Source organism: Nothobranchius furzeri, chromosome 11 (assembly GCF_043380555.1).
Source record: "Nothobranchius furzeri strain GRZ-AD chromosome 11, NfurGRZ-RIMD1, whole genome shotgun sequence".
Classification (NCBI taxonomy): Eukaryota; Metazoa; Chordata; class Actinopteri; order Cyprinodontiformes; family Nothobranchiidae; genus Nothobranchius; species Nothobranchius furzeri.
The window spans coordinates 56398167-56422065 of NC_091751.1; the positions used below are offsets into that span (position 1 = coordinate 56398167).

Here is a 23899-nt window from a genome sequence, read left to right on the forward strand (position 1 = left end):
TAAAACCTTGTTCGGGTAAAATCATAATTTAAGATTGTAACGCTTCTGCTTTTATTTAGTATGTTTTTCTTTGGAGCCATCTTCGCTTTGAGGACACAAATAAGTGTTTAGATGTTTTTTTCAGCCCATTCTTTGTCCAAGTAAAGCATCAGGGAAGGGGTCTTGATGGTCCTACACACTTCCACTTGATTTCAATGTTGTCTCCAAATGAGAGTTCAGCATTGTCTGACTCTTAACCTTATTCATCCCTAATCTTGGTTTTTACTTTTATAATAATATTCAGTGGAAATATATGTCAGGTGATCGTGTGAAGTTTATGTGAAAATCATTTTTATGGCCTAAATTTTCCTAAACCACTTGTTTCTGTATTTGAATGTGATGCATGCTTGAGATGCAGGAACAGAGTAAGAGAATCATTAGTCAGTGGCTGTGCGCTGGAACTGCTGGTTATCACTTTCTCCCTCTAGGTTATTAGACTACAGACATACATAATCTTCGAGACTCTAAATTTCCGTAGCTGTGTATGAGTGTGTGTGTGACTGGTTGTGTGACCCTGTGATGGACCTTCTGACCCGTCTAGGGTTTACCCCCTAAATAAACGGTCTTGAAGAAGAATTTAATCCATCAATTTTCAGCCTTGGTCACCATGACTGGACAAAAAACTAATATCAGTTGAAACCTGAACGTTTTTTATAAACAGATCTTGATTTATTTGTGCGCACTGTGAAAAGCTCTTAGACGTAAACAATTGAAACCACTTGCTTGGCTGGATTAGTGTAACATGCATTCATTGAAGATTGGTTTGAGGCGCGTGGCAAACAAAAGACAGATGGGTTTCGAGTTCAATGCTGAAAGGTGGAAACACAAGCAGATGGTTGAGAGGGTGCAGGTGTGGGCCTTTTGTTTACAGCTCTGCCACACACAATAAAAATAACCTTTCAATATTTATGTGACAAATGTGATTCTGACAGAAAAAAAACCTGGAGCCTTGAAGTTTGGTGGAGATCGAGTTAACCAGATGTTCACAAAATGTTTCACTTTGGGGTGAAATCACAAAAGTTTGAAAAATATATTGTGTGCAGTTTTAAAATTAACATTAAAGGCGAGATGGATGGATGGATGGATGGATGGATGGATGGAGGGAGGGATGGAGGGATGGAGGGTTGGATGGAGGGATGGAGGGATGGATGGATGGATGGATGGATGGATGGATGGATGGATGGATGGATGGACGGACGGATGGATGGATGGATGGATGGATGGATGGAGGGAAGGAGGGATGGATGGATGGATGGATGGACGGATGGATGGATGGATGGATGGAGGGATGGAGGGATGGATGGATGGATGGATGGATGGATGGATGGATGGATGGAGGGATGGATGGATGGAGGGAGGGATGGAGGGATGGAGGGTTGGATGGAGGGATGGAGGGATGGAGGGATGGATGGATGGATGGATGGATGGATGGATGGATGGATGGACGGATGGATGGATGGATGGATGGATGGATGGAGGGAAGGAGGGATGGATGGATGGATGGATGGATGGATGGACGGATGGATGGATGGAGGGATGGAGGGATGGATGGATGGATGGATGGATGGATGGATGGATGGAGGGATGGAGGGATGGATGGAGGGATGGAGGGATGGATGGAGGGATGGAGGGATGGAGGGATGGATGGACAGATGGATGGATGGATGGATGGATGGAGGGAGGGATGGAGGGATGGAGGGTTGGATGGAGGGATGGAGGGATAGATGGATGGATGGATGGATGGATGGATGGATGGATGGATGGATGGATGGATGGATGGAGGGAGGGATGGAGGGATGGAGGGTTGGATGGAGGGATGGAGGGATGGATGGATGGATGGATGGATGGATGGACGGATGGATGGATGGATGGATGGAGGGATGGAGGGATGGATGGACGGATGGATGGATGGATGGAGGGATGGAGGGATGGATGGAGGGATGGAGGGATGGATGGACGGATGGATGGATGGATGGATGGATGGATGGAGGGATGGAGGGATGGAGGGATGGATGGAGGGATTGGCAGATGGATAGAAACTCTTTAACTATGAAAGTTAATTTTATTTAAAAATTATTTAATATTTTTCATTCTCAAAGTAAAAAAATATATAAAATATAAAATAAATAAACAAAGATAAATAAAATAGATTACATTTGAGATATTGGCAGAACTTTGTTTGCTCAGGGATGAGAAAAACTCTTTAGCATTAGGATTTATAAGCTTTATTGATGATTAGATAAGCGCCTAGCAAATTAATGTATTGATGTTTGATTTACTGAAGAAGTTTTTATCGTGGCTGTTGAAGGTTGATTAACTGGATCAACAGCAGACATCTTTGCACCCCGTTAAAGAAGTTTTATTGTTGAGCAGATTAAAAAACACCTCTACAGAAAAGGCGTGGACACCACTACATTTCCCATTAGTCAACAAAACCCAGTCCTGGTTCTGATTTAAACCCAACAGAGACCCGGCCTGCACCCCAAATGCATCAACAGAAATGGAACCGTGACAGAGTACAGTAACAGTAAACTTTGTGTAATCATGCTTCAAGTCCAGGAAGAAAGAAACAGAGGGGTCTCAGGTGAATTTCCCTTTGAGTCACACTGTTTCAGACAAAAGAAGTCAGATTACTTTACAGCAGAACATTCCTACTTCTGGAAGACCTCGCGATTTTACTCAAACGTTGTAATTTGTTTCACCTTTAAAGTGAATCATGTCAAGAAAAGATGCAGAGTTAAAGGTTAATAGTGAGTTTGATGAAATATTCCCGGAAGATGAAGTAAGTTGGGGGAGGGGGGGGGGCATCCCCACTGTCCCCTACAGTAACAAACTTCATTCTGAAGGTTTGTTTCCTTCTCATGATGACATGGAGCCCACGGGCATCCACCTGTCCCGATTTAGGACTTGCTGATTGGTTCCCATGAAGCAGATCTACAGCCGTCAGACTGTTGGGACACCAGATGAGCTGATGAGTGCAGGTGGATTCAAACCTTACTGGAGGCTCGACACTGACACCACAGAAGATGTGGAGGATTTACTCATCGTTTGTTCTTTTGTCTCTCATTCAGGTATTTAAAAACACTTGTAGTTTTGATTTATCTGATCATTATTGTGCAATTAATTCTAATCAATGCATTTGAATTTGTTTCAGGTCTGTAATAGTCAGGTTTCAGGTGAGAGCATTTCAAATATAAGCCATGGCATGATAAACCCTTAAATCCACTGCTACGCCTAACATTTGCCTGCATGTGCTTACTGGATCAATACGGACCTCTTGACCCCTGTGTGAATACTAAATAGTGATCAGCTAAAGTATCATAGAATAAAAAGTTTAGAAATTCACAAACAAATTTATGAACAAATCTGTAAAATGAAAATGTGATTTAACTGAGGATTATACAGACGGAAGACAGAAGGTGTGATTTTTAGCACAATAAATAGCTCATACTGGAGGATTGGTCTCTGCATTTTCTATTGATGATCACACCTGTTGCTCTTTTCTCTTTCTAAATCCCTTTCCTCTCATTTCAGGATGTACCATAGTGACGCTGTCATCTCCCTCGGCATCTACGCTGTACGTGGAGTGGCTCAGCTACCCCAAAGCTTCTCTTTATCAGCTAAACATGACAGTTGTGAACTCCACCAGCGTTGCACCAGTGATAGTGGTGCAAGCAACTCCCACTAATAAGCTTGTTCAGGGTTTAAGACCGGGAACTCTTTATGCGGTCACCCTGAAGGCCTATGAGGTCCTTAACACTCCGTCATGCACGACCACTAACGTAACCTTAACAGGTGAAGGAACACTGATGAGATAACCATTGAGTTAGTTAATAATGTTGGGAATGCTTTATAATTTCTCCTCTCACATATTCACAGTGCCTGCTGTGACTCAGTTCACCACCGCCATTGCTATTTCAAGCACATCCATAAGGTTTGAATGGTCCAGTGTGACCGGGGCAGAAAACTACATCTTGTTTGTAGTCGATCCGCTCTCTTCATCCCCAAAGACTCACACTTATACGTCTCTGAGTGGACAAATAGGTGGTCTGACTCCCTCCACTTCCTACAAGTGTTACATTTACTCGTCCAACAGTGCAGGACTAGGAGCCAAGAGCAACACAAAGACCATTCTAACCTGTGAGTGCACGTAAAGTGCTTTTGTTTTGGTTTGAATTCTTTCAGTCTTTTGCCACGAGTCTGTTAATGATGATGCGTTGTATTTTCTGCTGACAGTGGTGCAGCCACCAACTAATGTGACGATAACAGCAACGGAAACAAACTCAATCCGGGTGACATGGAATCCTGTAAACAAAATCCTGGCCTACCAAGTGAGTTGGACCAATACAGGAAAACCTAACCTAACCAGTGTCCAAACCACATCGTCCACCAGTATGGAGATCTCTAATCTGGACTCCTGCAACACCTACATTGTTGGAGTATCATCTATAAATGCCTTCTTGGATCCTGGAGAGCCTTCTAATGTTTCATACACAGCCTCCAGTGAGTATCTTTAAGGGAGTTGTATGGGGTTGCTGTTGAACATGTTCATCATTGGTTGATAAAGTGTGCAAAAAGCTCAGGAATGCGTTTATTTAGGTATAAGTGAAAAACCAGCTAGGAGAGGAAAAACTGAGAAGTGAAAATTAGCATTCATGACAACTTTTTTCATTCATTAAAAACCAAATTCTTCAGCTTTTGTTGGTTTAAACCCAGGGGGGACACTTTTCAGTTATATTGCTTGTTTGTTTGTTAACAGTTACGAAATACAATTGGTTGAGAATTACAAGATCGAATGAAAAGGATTTCCTCAAATAAACAAAAATTGAGTTTTCTATCAAAATATGGCAAAACTATGAGACAAAATTTTTAAAAATCTAATTTTTGTTGGTCATTAATCAACCAGTGAATCAACTGGAAGTTACGACAATAGTGTATTTATGTTGGGTTTTGTAATGACACAAGCAAATGTTCCTAACATTAGTAATGCAAACAGCATATGTGAAAAGCTCCTTCCTCATGTAGAACTTTCCAAACTTTTCCCACAGCTATTATTGGAGTAACGACAGTCTCAACGAGCTACAGTTGCTCCCAAAATGCAGCGACGGTGACCTGGGATCAGGTCCCTGGGGTCAGCAGGTACAGGGCCACAGCTGTCGATGGTAAAGGAGCCTCCATGAACTGCACTTCATCCTCCACCACCTGCCAAGTCACTGGTCTCAACTGTGGTGAGGAATACCACGTCAGTGTGGCAGCCATTTCTGGTGATTGTGAGAGGACATCCGATGCCACCTCCATGTTTGTCACAGGTAAGAGCACCACCAGAAGACAAATGTGGATCACGTTAACCTGCCGTTAACCGTTTTACTGTTTGTATTGTCAGTGCATGCATGCAACACCTTCTCATTTTACACCCGTGTGTGTCACACGTACTTGTGGACTTTCCCGATGCGTTCTCATGAATCTGCCCTGTGGGAAGGAGTTTGGGTTCTTTCCGTAAAGTCCCATCCTTGTTCTCATGTTGAACAACCTATCAAACTGATTAGGCAGGGAAGGTTTCGTATTAGAGGGTGAAATCAAAGGTCGCCTGTATTTTGAATAGGGATGAACACGAGTCTACTTGGGTAAGCAAGGCACGCAAACATCACGTCTCACTCTTTATGTTGTCCCTGCAGTCCCCTGTGCTCCAGCGTTTACTGAGACCCAACACGACTGTTCCTCAAACGTCATCGTCTTCAGCTGGCAGCCCACCATCAACGCCTTCTACTATGTAGCCACAGCTGTAGACAGCAGTAATGTGCTGAGAGAGTGTAGGACGCTGGACAACTCGTGTGACTTCACTGATACCACGTGTGGTCAGTCCTACACCTTCCAAGTGTACGCTGTCACCAGTACATGCAACAGTCTAACGAGTGAATCGAAGGTTGTCCAAACCTGTGAGTAAAACATGATCCATTTTAATCTTTTAAATGTTTTTTTAGCTATTTAAACCAGTTTGGGTTTGTTTGTTTTTGTCAACTGTTTGATTTCTTCCCCTAAGCTCCCTGTTTACCGACTAACATAAAAACATCAGCTGACTGCAGCTCTAACAAGCTCACCACAACCTGGGACCTCTCTGTAGGAGCTCTTTCCTACACCGTCAAAGCTGAGGGGAACAATGGCAATAGCTACAACTGCTCCTCCACCTCCTCCTCCAATAACTGTTCAATTGATGGTGTGTCATGTGGTGAACAACTCAGCGTGTGGATGGTTGCCTCCAATGACCACTGCACCACCGACAGGGTGCTGGGAGAGTCCGCTCAAACAGGTGTGTACTCAAATATCTCTCTCCAGATGTCCGTAGTAGTTCGCATTGAAATTTAACTCTCTTCACCTCCTTGCAGCTCCCTGCACTCCCACCAACGTCACAGCATCAGCAGACTGTAGCCAGGATTCTGCCACCGTTACCTGGGTGACGAGCTATGGGTCCCTTCTTTATTTTGCGATTGCTCAAGATGCAATGGGGAATTCATTCCAGTGCTACTCACTAGACACCAGCTGTTTGATCCAAGGCCTAAGATGTGGAACGACCTACTCTACCACAGTGTATGGCACTAACCTCATGTGCAACAGCACAGAGAGTCAGGAAGTTGATTTTATCACAGGTATGGTTATCCAATGAATATTGTTCATTTTCTGTAAAAAACAAAATCTTCTAGCATTACTGTCATCTGAACCCCCTGCTTTTTCTCCAGGACCCTGCCCTCCAACTAATATCGAGGCATCTAGAGACTGTAATCTGAATACTGCTGTGATTGCCTGGCGAAACCAGAAGTCAGGACTCCACACAGCTACAATAGAAGATCAGAGCAGCAATAAACTCGAGTGCAGAAGTGACACTGTCAAGAGCTGTCAAATCCCCTCTCTGCCTTGTGGAAAGAAATTCAATGTTACTGTGACATACAGTGATGGACAGTGTCTGTCCACCTCTACAGCCGTTAGCATGGACTCAGGTAACACAGCTTTTAGACAGTCCCTCAGGCCTCCAAAGAGCCTACAGAACTGTAGCCCAGAACCATTTTAGAAGAATGAATGTGGCTACTTTAAGATAAATGACCCACTTTTTTTGTTTCAGTACCATGTGGTCCTGAGAATGTGAGAGCCCATGTAAAATGTGGTACCGATAAGCTGAACATAGCGTGGAGCAGTCCAGTTCCTGCAGAGAACTACAGCGCCATCATCTCCACCGGAATGGGCCAGCCTCTGCACTGCAACTCCACAGAGACCAACTGCACCGTGGGAGGTCTGCTATGTGAAAGTTCCTACATGGTGACGGTCTTCTCTGCTACAGGTTCATGCCAGAGCCTGCCAAGTTCAGAGGTCTCTGTGTTAACATGTGAGAACCGAACACGGACAAAGATTGGACATAAAGGTATCTTTGGCAGCTGAGTTCTTATGACTTTGTCTTATTTTGTTTTTTTCCTCAGTGCCATGCCCTCCCACCAATGTCCATACTGTGCAAAGCTGTGGTTCAGATCCTGTTTCTGTGCAGTGGACCTCTAGTGGCAATGCCAGGCGTTACATTGCTGAAGCTGTGAGCAGCAAAGGTGACACTGTGGAGTGCTCAACTAACAACACATCCTGTGACCTTCCTGCACTCCAGTGTGGAGAGGTTTACAACATCAGCACTGTAGGAGCTAATGGCAACTGTACTGGTCAATGGAGCAGCCCTCTGTCCCTGAGAACAAGTAACGCTAAAGCCTACTAGCCAATAATGGATTGATATTTAACTGGAAATCATATTTTATTAGAAACGAAGCCTTCTGGACAACTGATGTCGCTTTTGCTTCTCTCTCCAGAGCCATGCCCGCCCTCTGGCGTGACAAGCCAGGTGATGTGTGCTGATAGAACTGCTCAGGTGCTCTGGACTCCCAGTGCCAACGCAGTGAGCTACACTGCAAAAGCCACCAGCCAAGCCGCACCGCTCTCCTGCATGAACTCCTCCTTTAACTGCACGCTGCATAACCTGGTCTGTGGTCAAGTGTACAACATCCAGGTTTATGCATCTGATGGTATCTGCAACAGCAACTACAGCACCCCCTTCTGGCAAGACCAAGGTACTGAGGAGACTGGCCTTTTACTGTTCTTCCAATGTTATTTTAGACTTGTCTGTTTCCTCATTTTGACTTTTCTATTGAAATAAAATGTTACAAGAGATCTTTTTGTCACACAAAGTGCCTCACCTATCATAAGCATTGCAATCGAAAGAAAATAGACATAGATAAGTAACTCTCTTTATATCAGCAAGATAGCAAGGATTTTTCTATAAGAAAAGCCACTCTAACTTTTCCCATGACGTTCTGTACCTCTCAGTACCCTGTGCTCCTGAGAACGTCACCACAGATCTGCAATGTAGCACCAATGACCTTACAGTCCACTGGAACCCTTCTCCATTACCCCTCAACTTCAGCGTTCTGCTGGATGGGAACACCAGCCTGACCTGTCATTCCAACAACACCAGCTGTGTTTTCAGCGGCCTTCAGTGTGGACAAACCTACAATGTTTCTGTCAAAGCCTCCTCTGGCAGCTGCAGTGGACCATACAGCCCATCACAAATTGTTCAGACAGGTAATGAGGAAAGATTTCTATCCTTCTGTCAGTTCTAACCTGCATTGTGACTTTTTCTGCGTATTCTGTCGTGTCTCTCCAGCCCCCTGCTCACCTCAGAGAATAACAGCACAAACATACTGTGGCATGAACTCTGTCATTACCTCCTGGGATGCTGCTGCAGGAGCCTCTGTTTACACAGCAACCTTGACCAGCTTGAACGGCTTTTCCGAGAGCTGCTCCTCATCAAATCTTACATGCTCCTTCTCCAACTTACAGTGCTCCACAACTTACACCATCCGAGTAAACTCCCAGAGTGCTCACTGCATCAGCAGTCCCATTCAAACTGCTGCAACAACAGGTTTTACTCTTTGTATTTACATGTTTGCTAATCTTAAACACTTGATATTGAAAGAATTTTTGGTTGAAAAATTCCCTTCCCTGTACCTGCAGCACCATGTGATCCAATGAATGTGACCAGCGTCCTGCAGTGTGGCTCAGAGTCAGCTACGGTGTCTTGGGTTGAAAGTCCAGGCGCAGTAGCCTACACCGTCCTTGCTCAGGAATGTCTCTCGGGTCAGCATGCTTCCTGCAGAAGTAACGCAACTTCCTGTCAGCTGAATCAGTTGCAGTGTGGAAATGTTTATAATCTGACTGTACTCGCTGAGGATGCCACCTGTAACAGCACAGGAGCAACCAGAGGAGTCCTGATTACAGGTAGGCATGAAAAACCCTGAAAAGCAGAACAAATCGATAGCATTTGTATTTCACACAGTAGTCAAAGTTTGTTTGTGTCTCCCTTGTAGCTCCATGCTCTCCGTCCATCCAAAGCAGCGATCTGATCTGTGGAAACAGTTCTGCTCTTCTTTCTTGGACACCAGTGGTTAATGCAAAAGGTTACACAGTTAATGCAACAGATGCAGATGGACGCAGCGTTTCCTGCAGCTCGCCCTCTGGTTCATGCACCCTAACAGATCTTTTGTGTAGCGAGACCTACGAGGTAAAAGTCACAGCTCAAGGAAGCCAGTGTGACAGTGCACCTGGACCCAGCGCTAACATTATCACAGGTGTGTGTTTGTAGCTAGAGCTAACTTGCCCTCATCTGCTTAACAAAGTCATAATTTATATTTACTTTTTTGTGCTCAGCTCCCTGTGCTCCAGCTTTCTTATCTACAGAGTATAGCTGTGGATCCAATACAGCAGTGGTTAGCTGGTCTGACCCAGTGGGACAAGTTGGGTTTTTCTCCCATTTGACTGGAAATGGGTATCAGGACAGCTGCAACACTGCAAACACCACCTGTGTGTTTGAAAATCTGCCCTGTGGTTTGGATTTTTATGCAAGCATCCAAGCTCAAGGGGACAAATGCAACAGCAGCATCAGTGTCAGCAAATCTCTTCAATCAGGTAATAAATGTGGTAGCTTATGTTCTTAATTTGCTCATAAAATCCTAGCTGTAGAGTTTTTACAAAGCAGATGAAACATGTTGATTGGGTTCATTTACATTTGAGTGTTATGTATTTTACAAAACAAGAACTTGCGGTTCTATGGGATGCCAAACAAAAAATAATATACTTTAAGAAATGCACAATAATCTAGTGGCATTTATTAGGATTTTAATAACTACATTGATCACATTTAGTTCCCCGTAAATGTAATAAAGCAACATTTCCACAATGTTTATTTTGGAAGTTTATATCTAAATGTTTAAATACTTAGATATCAATAATAAAGTTCAGAATAACTATAGCGACTCAAGTCAACGTCTAAAAAGTATCTGCAATAAATGTGAAAATCTAAATAAAAATGTGGCTGTTTGAAACAAAACATTTTGCTAACTCACGTACTTGTATACTTGCTTTTAATGACCCGTACGCATGTCCTCCACAGCTTTAAATGGCTTAAATTTAGAGTTTAAAATGATAATCATACTTCATTTTAATTTATTCAAGACAGAACAAATGACCTGTTCTTTTTTTCTGTTTCCAGTCTCGTGTCCTCCAGCGAATGTGAGTGTCACCCTCCTGTGCTCCAACTCTTCAGCTCTGGCGACGTGGGTGGCGAGCTCCAGTGTTAGTTATTATAATGTGACAATGACCAGTCAGAATGGACACACCCATCACTGTCACACCAACTCCACCAGTTGTCAGGTTCCTTACCTCCACTGTGGAGAGACCTACAGCGTCACAGTCACACCACACTCACAGTCATGCACAGGAATCCCGAGTGCAGCTTACAGCTTCAGAGCAGGTGCATTAAAAGCAGGAATCTTACCATCAATTAATGCATTTCAGCTAAGTGGTGGCATTAAACCCCTCTCTTTTCCACAGGGGTTTGTGCTCCAAGTAACATCACGATATCTCAGGTTTGTGAGAACAGCACCATCTTGTGGTCTCCAGTACCAGGAGCTGAAATGTTCACAGCAACAGCAACAGCAAGTGGAGCTGCTGGACACACTCATACCTGCATGGCAAACTTTTCCAACTCATGCGGTTTCACTGATCTCGACTGTGGGGAAAACTACTCTGTTACCGTAGCAACGCTTGACCGAGGCTGCTGGAGCAAGCCGAGCTCAGCAGTGCAGCTAACGACAGGTGAAAGGATGATACATATGGGGGCCCATATTTAAAGTCAAACAGTCTTAACTTTACATCAATATCTTGGGTTTTTTAGCCCATCACAAGAGGAAAAAAATGGGAGTTCATTTTTCTAATTCATATTTTCACCATGTTATTCATACGCTTATAATTGTTAAAAGTTCTCAAATAAATATTTAGTTAGCACACTAAATATTAAATTTAGAGTTAAATATTTATTTTACAAACTAAATATTTAGGTCAGACCTAAATATTCAGTTTGTACTTTTTTATTGACTAAATAAATATTTAATTTGGAACAAAATTTTTTAAACAAACTAAAATTTTAGGTTAGACCTAAATATTTAGTTTATAAACTAAACATTGATTTTGCCAATTAATTGTTTAGCTTCCAAATAAAAATTTTGCTGGGATCTACATGTTTATTTTAGAAAATAAAATGTAATTTGGAACTAAATATTTAGTGCCAAATCAAATATTTATTTAGTAAATTAAATATTTATTTTACAAACTAAATGTTTATATTGGACCTAAATATTTCATTTGTAATTAAAATATTTACTTGTACATTTAATATTTTGCATGCTAACTAAATATTTACTTGGAAATTTTAACGTTTATAATTGAATGAATAACATGGTGAAAACATGACTTTGAAAAATGAACTCCCATTATTTTTTCTCTTATGATAGGCTAAATAAAAAACAAAATACTGCTGTTAAATTATGATGGTTTTTTACTTTACAAATGGCACCCCATTGGTACACACTCAATACTACAAAAGCATTAGAACTGCTATCCATGCAAAATGAAGTTAGAGTGCTACCATGCTGTGATATTATAACTTTATTGTTCCAACAATATAATTTTTATGTCTGTACAATATTTTATCATGTTCATAGAATATAAATATTATATTGTAGGAATATTATAAGAACTAGAAAATGACATTGTTTGAACTATTAAGTTGAGATGTTATAATGTGAAATCACTCCAATTTTATTTGCTTGGGTGGCAGCTCTATGCTTCCATACAAAACAATTATCTGTTTAATTAATAATTAACTGTGAAGTAAAATTTAATTAAGAAGTAAGTAAAAGACAAATTCTGGTCAAACAAATGAACAAAAACCTACTTAAAACAAGTTTTTTACAATACAACCTGGCTGCCCAGTAAAGTTAAGAACCGCCAGGAGCTCATTTGTGACGTTTAATAGATTTAAAAACAGAGAAACAACATTTTCTACTTCTCAAAGAATGCATTTTTTGTCTGAAGAAAGCATTTAATATTTTTTTGGCTATCATGTATCCATTGAGAATAAATTATTGTCTTGAGTTTTTTATGTCATACAAGGAAACTGTAAAAACTATTTTGGCTTAATGAACAGATTTGGGAGATTTTGGCTGAATTTTATCACAAATAATTGCAAAACATCTGAGACACTATCATAGAAAGCAGATTTAAAGCCTTTGTATTCTGTTTTGTTGCAGTTCAGTGTCCACCAGCTAACCTGAACGGCTCAGTCAACTGTGAGACCAACTCTGTGACCCTCACATGGAGTCCAGTGACTGGAGCTACTTATACTTTACAGTGGAAGATGCAAGGCAGCACATCCCCTCCATCAGAACAACAAACCACCAACACTTCTCTCCCTGTGTCTGACCTGCTGTGTGGAGAAACATACGTTTTCTTGATTGCGGCTCAGGTTTCAGGCTGCAGAAGTCGCTATAGCCTGCCTGTAGAAATAAGCACAGGTGAGGAGATTTTCTGGAGCCACAGCTGCAAACGTTCTCCTGAACAATCAGTGAAATCTACTGTTTCTTCCTCAGGTCCTTGTCAGCCCACAAACTTTACCGCCCTGGTGGACTGTGGCACCAACAATGGAAATTTCTCCTGGTCAAACAGCAGCGGAGCGGGTTTCTACACTGTTCAGGCGGTTGGAGATGATGGACACATAGCATACTGCTCCTCCGACGGCAACTCCTGTGCTGTGAAACTTCACTGTGGCCGCTCGTACTCCGCTACGCTGGTGGCCTCCACAGACAGCTGCAACAGCACCAAACACACTGATATTTACTTCAAGTCTGGTGAGAAATTAGAACAGAATGATGGCAGAATAGCGATGCCACTCTCCAATTACTGACATGCATAAGTCACCTTGAGTAATATTGCAATTTGTCTGAAACATCTGAAAGTTTTACATTTGTTCCCAAAAAATTTTAACAACATTTAATGATTTTTACATAGAAACACATTTTGAAACAGTTGACAAAAAATAACTGCATATTAGCTCATAACCTTGACTTTTTTTTAATAGAAGAAGTAATCAAATAGGTTCAAAAGAGCAGCAAAAGATGCAAATTTGATTTATATATATTTATAACAGTGATGATTATGGACCAAATTATCTTTTAACGCCCAAAAATACAAAAAATTTTCTATTTCTCCAATCATAAAAGACACCTGACTTAACCTAGACTCTTTGCTGTAGCTCCATGCCTTCTAGACAACGTTGTCGCTGAGCTGGACTGCAACACCAACGAGATGAACGTGAACTGGAGCAAGACTTCTGGCTCAGATGAGTACACCGCCTGGGCCATAAGCACAGACGGGCACAGAGTCTCCTGCAACTCCACATCAAACCACTGCTCCATCCAAAACCTCCGGTGTGGCAAGATATACGAGGTGGCCGTCACCTCCAAGTCCATTGACTGTGAAATGATTGCTGGCTCTGATTACAAGGTTCAGTCTGGTCAGTGCTCACTTCTTATAATGCAGAATAACGACGTGGTTTCAAATAAAAAAAGTCAAAAAACCTTCCCAAACTTTTGCAGCTCCTTGTGGACCTGAGGACACCACAGCTGAGCTGATCTGCAACTCCAACATCATAACGGTGAAGTGGGACCACAACAGCACAAGTCAGAACTTTACTGCTAAAGCTACATCTGCTGCTGGTGTGAACTCCACCTGCGACTCTGCAGGGAGCAGCTGCTCCTTCCTGGATCTGAGCTGTGGTCAGCTCTACAGCTTCACCGTGACGGGACACACCAACGTGTGCATCAGCGACGCCAGCCCCCCCACACAGATGCTCACCGGTAAAGTGACTAAACAGCTGGAAGCGGGTTATCTTTGTTTTTATCCTCTAAACTACATCTTTGTTTCTTTGCTTAGCTCCATGCATGCCAACCAGTGTGTCAGCTGAGCTGAACTGTACTTCAAGCAAAGCTCTGATCAGCTGGAGAAGAGGTGCATCAGTTGAAGCCACAGCCTACAACGCCCTGGCAACCTCCTCCACCGGCCACAACTCCTCCTGCACCAGCATGGGCGCATCCTGTTACATCGATCACCTGGTTTGTGGTCAGGTATACTCGGTATCTGTTGAAGCAATCCACAGTGGATGTCCTGGTCCTGTTAGTCCTCCCACCAAGCTCTCTACAGGTGAGTTTAGCCTTTGGAGTCCTGATCAGAGGGAGCCATCTGCAGAGCTGATTTACTTCATGTCCCTCCAGGGCCCTGCGTTCCTGTGATCAACTCTGTTCACTACAACGTGAGCGCCGCCTGGGTGTCGTGGGGGGCAGCAAACGACGCCAGCTCATACTTTGTTCAGGCTATAGCGAACCAGAACCAACTGGTCACCTGTGACACCAATGATACCTTCTGCTCCCTCAACGGCCTTCAGTGTGGTCAGATCTACAATGTGACAGTGACAGCACAAAACCAGGCCTGTGTCAGCATGCCCTCTGAACTCTCCTTCCTAATGACAGGTTTGTTTCAGCAGTTTGAAGATTTTCAGCTCTGTTCTTTGATTTTTTAATTTTATTTGTGCATGTTTCCAGCTCCTTGCCCACCCACGAATGTTCAAGCCAACTTTTCATGTGAGCAGCTTTCTGCAGCTGTGTCCTGGCAGCAGAGTGACCTCGCCATGGGCTACGTGGCCTACCTGGATGACCTGAGTGGTCACTCCACTTCGTGTGTTGGCGCACAATCTGACACAAGCTGTGTGGTTTCTAATCTGATCTGTGGCACAGTGTACAACGTCTGGGTCAAAGCTCTTGGAGTGCAGTACAACAGCTCAGACAGCTCAGTGGTCTCCTTAACATCAGGTAAAAACACTACTAACAATAAAAAAGGTACGACTGCAGTAGAAAGGTAATTACCATACAGAAAAATCTCAGTGAATTAAAGCTTTGGAGGATGCATTCATGGCCTTTATAAATCTTCTGCAGAAACAGATTTAGTTTTCAAATTATGCATTATTCACGCAGTTGTTAGCTTGTCAGCTTTAAAATTTTGCTTTTCCACACGTAAATCCATTTTTCAGGTTCGATTTATTTTCGTTTTCTCAGCAGTCAAAATCCTGGTTCGTTCATGCATGAGTTTTTTATTTGCATTCAGAGAAACAACAGCATAACTTATTTTAGCATTAAAACTCATATTTTAACTAATTTTTGCAACATTAAAGGTGTGGAACTCAGAAAAAAAATTTATGATCATTCCTGATTATAATTGGTCGCTATGCAGGCTGAGCATGTCTCCTGCATTAGCTTATGATAGAAAACAAACTTTGAAAATCTAGAATTAGAAAAGCCAAACAGATCACACTGTCACTTAAAGAGCAAGTCACCCGCTACCAGTCTCCTCTCCCACTTCCTGTTTGAAAAATGCAACAAATGCGGTTGCGTGGCAGACCGAGAGGGTGGAGCCACTAACAAATACACACAGGCTCACAACGGCATTGTGACATCATATGGTACCAGCTAACATCATGGTGTACCTGTTAGCCAATAGTGATGGCAGATTTAAATTCAATTGCAGTGCACAGATTTTTACCTGAAGAGGGTGCAACACTGACAGTTTTAGGCAAAATATTTAAAGGGGCATTATGGAAGTTTGACAGCCAAAACATGTATAGAAATAATAAATTTCTTCTTCATACATTCTCCTGCAATGCCCTGGTCCTGTAGAATGATCCCTGGCATTTTTACTGTGATTGCCTGTTTTTCTGTAAAATCACAGAAAAAGAGAGCTGCTCGGGTCGAGCAGGCTGCTTCATGCGCGTTCACGCTCAGGCATCGCCCTCCGAACCGTTCTTTGAAAGTTGTTTCAGCTGTCATCAAGGATATAAATGTTACAGATACAGATGATGCCACAGGAGTTTAGTTCGCCTGGTAAGACTTTGGGCTTTCGTGCTGAAGACCCGGGTTTGATTCTGGATGTGAGCATTGTTGTTGTAGAGTTTCTTTTTTACATTAATGATATATTTTTTTAACAGTAAGATGCCCAAATTTTTATTTGAGACTCGCCGAACGGCATTGAATTCACAGATAAAAAAGATGTGGGTTCAACTTTCATTTTGGAACAATTTTTCAAGCAAGTGAATGGAATTATCTGAGCATGCAGGAGGACTGACCCATCTTAAACCTTTGTTGGCTGTGCTGAAGAGAAAGATACAGAACCAAATTATTTAATCAATTAGCTGCGCGTTCTCCTGTCGTCTATCCTCCGGGCCACACACACACACACACACACACACAAGGGACTGTCTCAGCTGTTATTTTCGTTAAGGTGTGTGCACGTACAGCATGTGTGCCTCGTGCACGAGCCTCCTATTGAAGCTGCCGTTACGCTTTTGGCCTGAGGGGGCAATCGCAAGCATAAAAATTCAAAACTCCGTAAAGTCCCTTTAAATTTTAACTAAGATGCACTCAAGTGCCAAATTATTGACTACACATGCCTACTGCACGATTAGACACTCATATATATATAGTTTATCAGCAGAACAAGTTGATTTGGGGGTGACTTGCTCTTTAACGTTCATGAACTCACCCATCTTGACTCGTGACGGGAAGGGCTGTTGTTGTTTTAGCAACCAGGAATAGACAGACAACGTCTCAGCTAGTAAAAGTAAACTGTTAGCATTAGCAACTCCACCACACAGGAAAACCCCTCCAAGCTTGTGTTATTTGTGGTGATAACACATCCATGTTGCATGTCAGTGGTGGAGTCACGTTGCTGTTATCCAATCCGAGCCAACATGTCCAAAAATGAGGAAGTGAGACTCCAAAACCTGCCGTGTTGTGCCGCTCTTTGCTGCAGCAGACTTGTCCGTGGTGATCCAAGTGCTTGTGGGCTTGTTTTACCCTGAGTATGGCTTGCAAGGTGTTCATTCCTGCTAGAGACCACTGCAAATGTATTGATTAAACAAGTGAGCCACACCTTTAATTTGTCAATCACAGTGGCCAGTATGCTTGGATGAAAAAGCCAAAATAAGCAACAACATTTTGACTTTGTTTTTGTTTGTTCCAGGTTTTTTTTTTTAGTTTTGCAATATAAATAAAAATCCTTTAAAACATAATTATAAGATAATAAAGTGAAATTAGAAACATTGCAAACATGCAGATTTTTAAATGGTCTAAGTATTTTGATACATCTGCAATCATTTCATCATATACGACATTTACCTTCATTAAAATAGCTGAAAATTTCAAAGGAAAAGTATGAAACTGTACAAAATGAGTCATAGACAGAAAGCTATTTAAGCACAAATGCTTAAATCAGAACATGTTTTGTGTTTCAGAAGAAAATTTTGAACATCCTTAACAGATAACACGATGTGTGTTTTCAAATGTTAATCTCTAAATTCTCTCCGCCTCTTCAGCACCTTGCCAGCCGAGCAGCATCAGCGCCGTTTTGGACTGCGAGGACAACCGTGCCTCCGTAACGTGGCGGCCCGCTGCTGGAGCCCAGTCATATGTTACTGTGCTCACATCGACCTCAGGCCACAGCAGCAACTGCAGCACAAACCTGACCAGCTGCCAGCTGAGCTCCCTGCAGTGTGGAGAACCATACACAGTCACTGTAACATCACACGGACAGACGTGTTACAGCGCAGCTCAGATGGCAGGATTCCTCACCACAGGTTTGGTCATATGAGTCGTATTATAAGATACGGTTTCGGTGCTCGTAGATCACTCATCTTGTGTTGTTTTCCTCAGCTCCCTGCTTGCCCTCACGGGTTAATGTCAGAGTCAGCTGTGAGTCGGATGGTGATGCTTTAGTCTTCTGGAGTTCAGCCCAGGGAGCAACGAATGTTTCACTGGAGGCCGTCGTTGGAGGGAGTCTTCAAAGTCTGTGCACAACTCAGCAGAACAGCTGCAATGTGACAGGTCTAAGCTGCAGTGCGTCCTACAATCTCAGCCTCATCGCGAGCAATGACCAGTGCAGTATCACGGCACCGACATACGCCAACCTCACCACACGTATGTATCCAACACCCAATCGCTGCAGCGATGAGTTTATCTGTCCCTTCATTAACCCACACCTCTCCCAGGCCCCTGCCCTCCTCAGCATGTGGCCGTCAGCCTTCAGTGTGGCTCCAGCACCGCAATCCTATCCTGGGAGAAGAGATCTGATGTTGAACTGTACACAGCAAGAGCAATCAAAGCTTTGGGTGGACAAGTGACTGAATGCAACTCTACAGGCTCCAGCTGCCAGTTCTCCAGTCTGGACTGTGGAGAGATTTTTAACTTTACAGTCAGAGCACACAGTCAGGGCTGCTGGAGTCAGGAGAGCAGCATGGTGCTCATCCAAACAGGTAACACGGAGGCCAAAACGTCCAAATGATCAACCAAGAGAAGCAACTACTCACAGTGACATGAAATGTGATCATTTCCTTCTTCTCTCTTCTGCCAGAGCCTTGCCAGACTCGGATTGTTTCTGCTCAGGCTCTCTGCCAGAGTGAGCAGGTCCAGATCTCCTGGACCCAAGCAGCCGGTGTTGTGAGGTACTTAGTTACAGCTGCAGGAAACCTGGGAGGCGTGGAAATCTTCAACACGACACAACCCCTTCTTTCTGCCACTTTACCATGCGGACAACACTACAATGTGACGGTGGAAGGACAGGGCAGCAAGTGCAGCACCCCCAGCAATCCTGTCTTCTTCACAACTGGTATTTGTACTTTTAGTTTCCATCCAGTGAAGATTAGTTCATCTTTATGTTTTTTTTTTCCACACATTTTTTTCACCCTTCATCCCTCCCAAGGTCCATGTGCTCCCTCGTCTGTGGCAACCTCCACGCAGTGTGAGCTAAACGTGGGCTCCGTCAGCTGGAGTCCCAGCGATGGTGCTGAATCATACGTTGCCATAGCGACTAGCCTCGACGGCCACACTCACAAGTGTCTCACCAACGCCACGTCCTGCACGTGGAGTGACCTTCACTGCGGGGAGGAGTACACTGTTGCAGTGAGTGCAAAGGCTGGAAACTGCACCAGCCTGCCAAGCAACAGCACTGTCATCTATATGGGTATGTTACTGGTACAGAGGTCAGATATGGAGCAACACACTTTATTTTTAAGCTTTGATTGTTTTTTTTTTATGAAATAATTCTTCTCCAAGTTGATTTGCTTGTTAAATTCAAACAAAAACTTGTGGAAATATAAACACTGACTCCTGCTGTTGTTGCATCTTCTCAGATCCCTGCACGCCCACGAACGTGTCTGTCTCCGTGAGTTGCTGTGACAATAAAGTTGTTCTTCTGAGTTGGGATGGCAGTCATGGAGCAACACATTACTTGGCATTGGCTGAGACGGGAGACAAATCAGTCAGTCTCGTAACTAACGTCTCCACAGCCCATTTCTCTGAGCTCATCTGTGGACAGAACTACAGCCTCACAATCACGCCCCATAGCCAGAACTGCGCTGGCAGCTCAAGTGCACCGAACTACGTGCAGGCGTGTACGTAGGATTCAAATAAGATTTCTAGAAGGAAAAGTATGTTGGTCTTAATGATTTCCTCTTTCCTAACCAGGGCCATGCACACCATCAGGAATCTCCGCATCGCAGGACTGCCTCTCTGGCAACGCCGTGGTATCCTGGCAGGCCGTCAACGGCACAGACAACTACACAGCCAACATGGAGACGGACTCTGGCCTCTTGCAAACATGCACGTCGGAAGCCAACAAATGCAGCGTCACTGCCCTGGCGTGTGGACACAACTTCTCTGTTTCTGTCACAGCTCACAACCAGCAGTGTAGCGTCACATCCACTCAGACCACCAGGCTGCAGTCAGGTGAGCATCCAACGTCCCTGCAGTCCAACATGATGAAGTCTTTGCCAATCACGCACGACGTCTAAATCTATTTATTTGTGCAGTGCCATGCATTCCCCAAAACGTCTCAGTGGCTTTGGACTGTGCCGACAACACCGCCGCCGTGAACTGGTCCCCCAGCCGTGGTGCCATTGAGTACTCCGTGATCAGCAACAGCAGCTGCCAGGTCTCTGATCCCGGCTGCCTCGTGTGCGGCAGCAGCTACAGTGTTCAGGTTGTGTCCAAGGATGACAAGTGCTCCAGTATTCCCAGTCAGCCAGTGGTTTTCTACTCAAGTAAGAGGTGTAAGACTGTGAATTTTTGAATTGAAATCCTCCAGATGAGTAATAAGATAATCTGTTGTGGATTCAGGCCCCTGCCCTCCACAGAACCTGAGCGCCCAGCTCAGCTGTTCATCAAACGACTTGACGATTTCCTGGGATGCTGTTAGAGACTCAGACCGCTTTCTAGTTTCATTAACTTCTGAGGTTGGAGGAGCTAGAGACGTATGCAACACCACACACACCACCTGCTCTTCAGGCAGCATTGCATGTGGGAGCGTGTTCACCGTTCAGGTCGCCTCTGTGAGAGGAGGTTGTCTGAGTGAGCTCATACAGACCCAGAGCATCCAGTCAGGTATGAAAACGTAGAAAAACAAGCACCTTCACATGAAACCCTCCATCTTGTCACTGATTTGTCTCTGGTGTGTTTTAGCTCCTTGCCAGCCGCAGGGAGTCCAAGGATCCCTTAACTGTGTGACAAACTCCGCCCGGATCTCGTGGGACGCTGTTCCTGGGGCTGAGAGCTACTTTGTGTCAGCTGTAGATGGAGCGAACTACAGCGCCAACTGTACCGCCTCCACCAACACTACATGTGAGGTGAAATATCTGGCCTGTGGTGCTCTCTATAACTTCACGGTCACAGCTAAAAACAAAAACTGTGACAGTTCCCCGAGTGCCTCCATCAGCTTGCAGACAGGTACTTTAGTGCTACGGTGACATTTGGGGTCAGTACAAGGATTTATCCCAGCTGAATGTTAATGAAACCTACTCTCCTCCTTCAGCCCCCTGCAACCTCACTGGTGTCACCGCTTTCCCTCAGTGCCACAATTCCTCCATCCTGGTGGTGTGGGACCATGACAAAGACGGCGGAGGAACCACGGTGTACACGGTCACCGCAGAAGCCAGTGACCTCACCTTGCTGACTTGCAACAACACTGGCACCAGCTGCTACATCCACGGGGCTCGATGCGACCTCCGTTACACCATCATCGTCGCCGCTTCATCAGAACAGTGCAGCGGTTTGAGGAGTCCTCCCTACAGAATTAGCATGGGTAACACTTATTGGTCTCTGTCTGTACTGAAAAAGAGTATTTGAAACTGACACTTTAATAAAAATCCAGAAACCGTCTAGTAAAGAGAGCATCTTCATCTACAGGACAACCTGATGCCTCTTTTAACCAAACCCTAACGGATCTTTTCTCACACAGAGCCCTGTCCTCTCAGAGACATGATGGTGAACGCCTCTTGTGACGATCACAGCGCTCTGGTATCCTGGACGCCCTCTCCCGTTGCTGAAGCCTACCTGGTTGTTGCCATGGCTGCAGATGGGCACAAACACACATGCAACACCACCTCCAGTAACTGCAGCCTGTCACAGCTCCACTGTGAGCAGCAGTACACAGTGTCTGTGACCGCGGGTCATGAGAACTGTTCCAGCAAGGCCAGCCATAACGCAACTCTTAACACAGGTATCCGTTCTGCTCAGATTAGCCTCAAAATTCCAACTTTGATCAAAAGTTTAATGTCCTCTTACCTTCCTATTTGTTCAGGACCTTGCCAACAAAGAGGACTGTCAGTTGAGTACCACTGTGACTCTCTGGCTGCAGTATTGTCATGGACTCCCAGTAGTAATGCTAAAGAGTACTACGGCAGTGCTCAGGCTGGAAATGGAGGCACGCTCTACTGCTACAGCTCAAATGCCACATGCACTTTAGAGGGGCTTAAATGTGGAGCTACTTATAACGTCTCAGTCCAGGCCTCAGACGGCACATGCAACAGCTCCCTCAGTGCACCTGTGCAGACTGGAGGAGGTACACTACCTGTGCCATGCTCATCAAAGACAAACTTTCATCCTAACAAAATCTGTGAATAAGTCTCCTCCTCTCTCTCTCTCTCGCAGCCCCATGTCCTCCTGGAGCTGTTGAGGTGCACCTGATGCCAATGGAGCTGGAGATCCAATTGCTGCATTTCAGCTGGACGCAGATCAGCTGTGGAGAGACAGAGTACCTGCTGAGCTTGACAGGAAACCTCCTGGGAGACAACCAGGAGCAGGTTGAGCTTTCGTCTTACTGGACGAATGTAACGTATTTTGAGATTCCTCTACCATGTGGCTCATATTATGCCGCCACGCTGCAGAGCAGGAATGCTGCAGGCGCCAGTGCCATGACGGTCCCTCTCATTGGAACAACAGGTAGGAAAGTATTTATTTATTTTAAAGTACAGATGCAGAAAAACGAGCAATCATCTGTCCTCTTCCAGCTCCTTGCCCACCATCAGGAGTAATGTACAGTGGGAACAGCTCCTTAGCAACAGTTTCTTGGAATGCTTCAGTGTTCGCCAACACATACACCATCTATGACAGCAGTGTGGTGCCAAAGATTCAGCTGTGCAGCACCAAGATGCTGGCCTGTTCTCTGTTCAACATAACTTCAAGCAGCCTGCAGATCACAGCCAGCAATGCAGCTGGGGAAAGTCAACCAGTTCATGTCTCATTTAGCACACATGGTAGGAAACGATACAGCTTGAGTGGAAAAAACTACAAGGTGCAATGCTCTTAATCATTTATAAATATCTTTTGTTTCTAAACCAGGCCGCAGGAGGAGAGATCTCAGTGAAAATGTGCAGGTTGATGGTGAGTTTGCAGTCAGAGCCAACATTGAAGTTTTCACCAATTTGTTATTAGGTGTTATTAATGTGCTTTTTAAAAACTTATAAGAGCTCACTCAATCTGAATTAAGTTTTAAGTGCTGGTGATTAAAATGCAACTTAACCCTAGATAAAATTAGTTTTTCTTCTCCCCCTCCAGGAGCTCCACTCATTGAAGTAACACAGCCTGCAGCAACAGTTGTTTACCTCCAATGGCCTCAGGAAGAGAATGCCACCTTTTACGACCTGAGGGTCAATAAGCAAGGCAGCTCCGACGGGAGTCAGAAATTCCATGTGTACGGGGAAACCATCATCCTGTCTGATCTGAGCCCAGACTCCACTTACTGCTTCTCCATTTTGGCTGTTAAGGGAACAATGAGTGGACCAGAGTCAAAGCCAGTGTGTGTGCAAACAGGCCTGGCATCGTAAACACGGACTTTCGGTCCTGATGGATTTCTAACGTAATGATCGTGCATGTGGCAGCACTTTTAAACGACAAATCCTGACTATTGTAAAATGTGCTGGGCATCATTTATGCCTTGTTGTTTGTTACAGTCTCAGTTTGGATCAACTGCATGTCTATTAAAGATGTGTATCTTGTATGCTTAAGCTACTTATTGATGTACTTTCTACATGAACATATATCGGGAAGCATAACACGACCAAAGT

At 44.1% G+C, this 23899-nt stretch overlaps 1 protein-coding gene and 1 long non-coding RNA gene across 2 annotated transcripts in view; one reads left to right on the forward strand and one right to left on the reverse strand.

The window, feature by feature from the left end:
* Positions 1–9202, reverse strand: part of LOC139073145 (uncharacterized) — a 16626-nt gene extending 7424 nt beyond the window's left edge. The window contains exon 1 of the long non-coding RNA XR_011521908.1: positions 9073–9202. This is a non-coding gene — a long non-coding RNA (uncharacterized lncRNA). The remainder of the gene's footprint in view (positions 1–9072) is intronic.
* LOC107384079 (serine-rich adhesin for platelets) lies at positions 9083–23832 on the forward strand. Its single transcript, XM_054746407.2, has 29 exons — positions 9083–9342; positions 9432–9692; positions 9772–10029; positions 10613–10873; positions 10954–11217; positions 12711–12974; positions 13050–13307; positions 13712–13972; positions 14055–14315; positions 14392–14658; positions 14730–14984; positions 15057–15323; positions 17879–18139; positions 18216–18479; positions 18551–18814; positions 18913–19167; positions 19261–19521; positions 19691–19951; positions 20025–20285; positions 20369–20599; positions 20676–20939; positions 21018–21281; positions 21367–21636; positions 21793–22053; positions 22135–22395; positions 22485–22775; positions 22844–23089; positions 23175–23216; positions 23391–23832. Exons 1-29 carry the CDS (start codon positions 9093–9095, stop codon positions 23657–23659), a joined length of 7353 nt encoding a protein of 2450 aa, XP_054602382.2. The 5' UTR covers positions 9083–9092; the 3' UTR covers positions 23660–23832.
* The last annotated feature ends 67 nt before the right edge of the window (positions 23833–23899 follow it).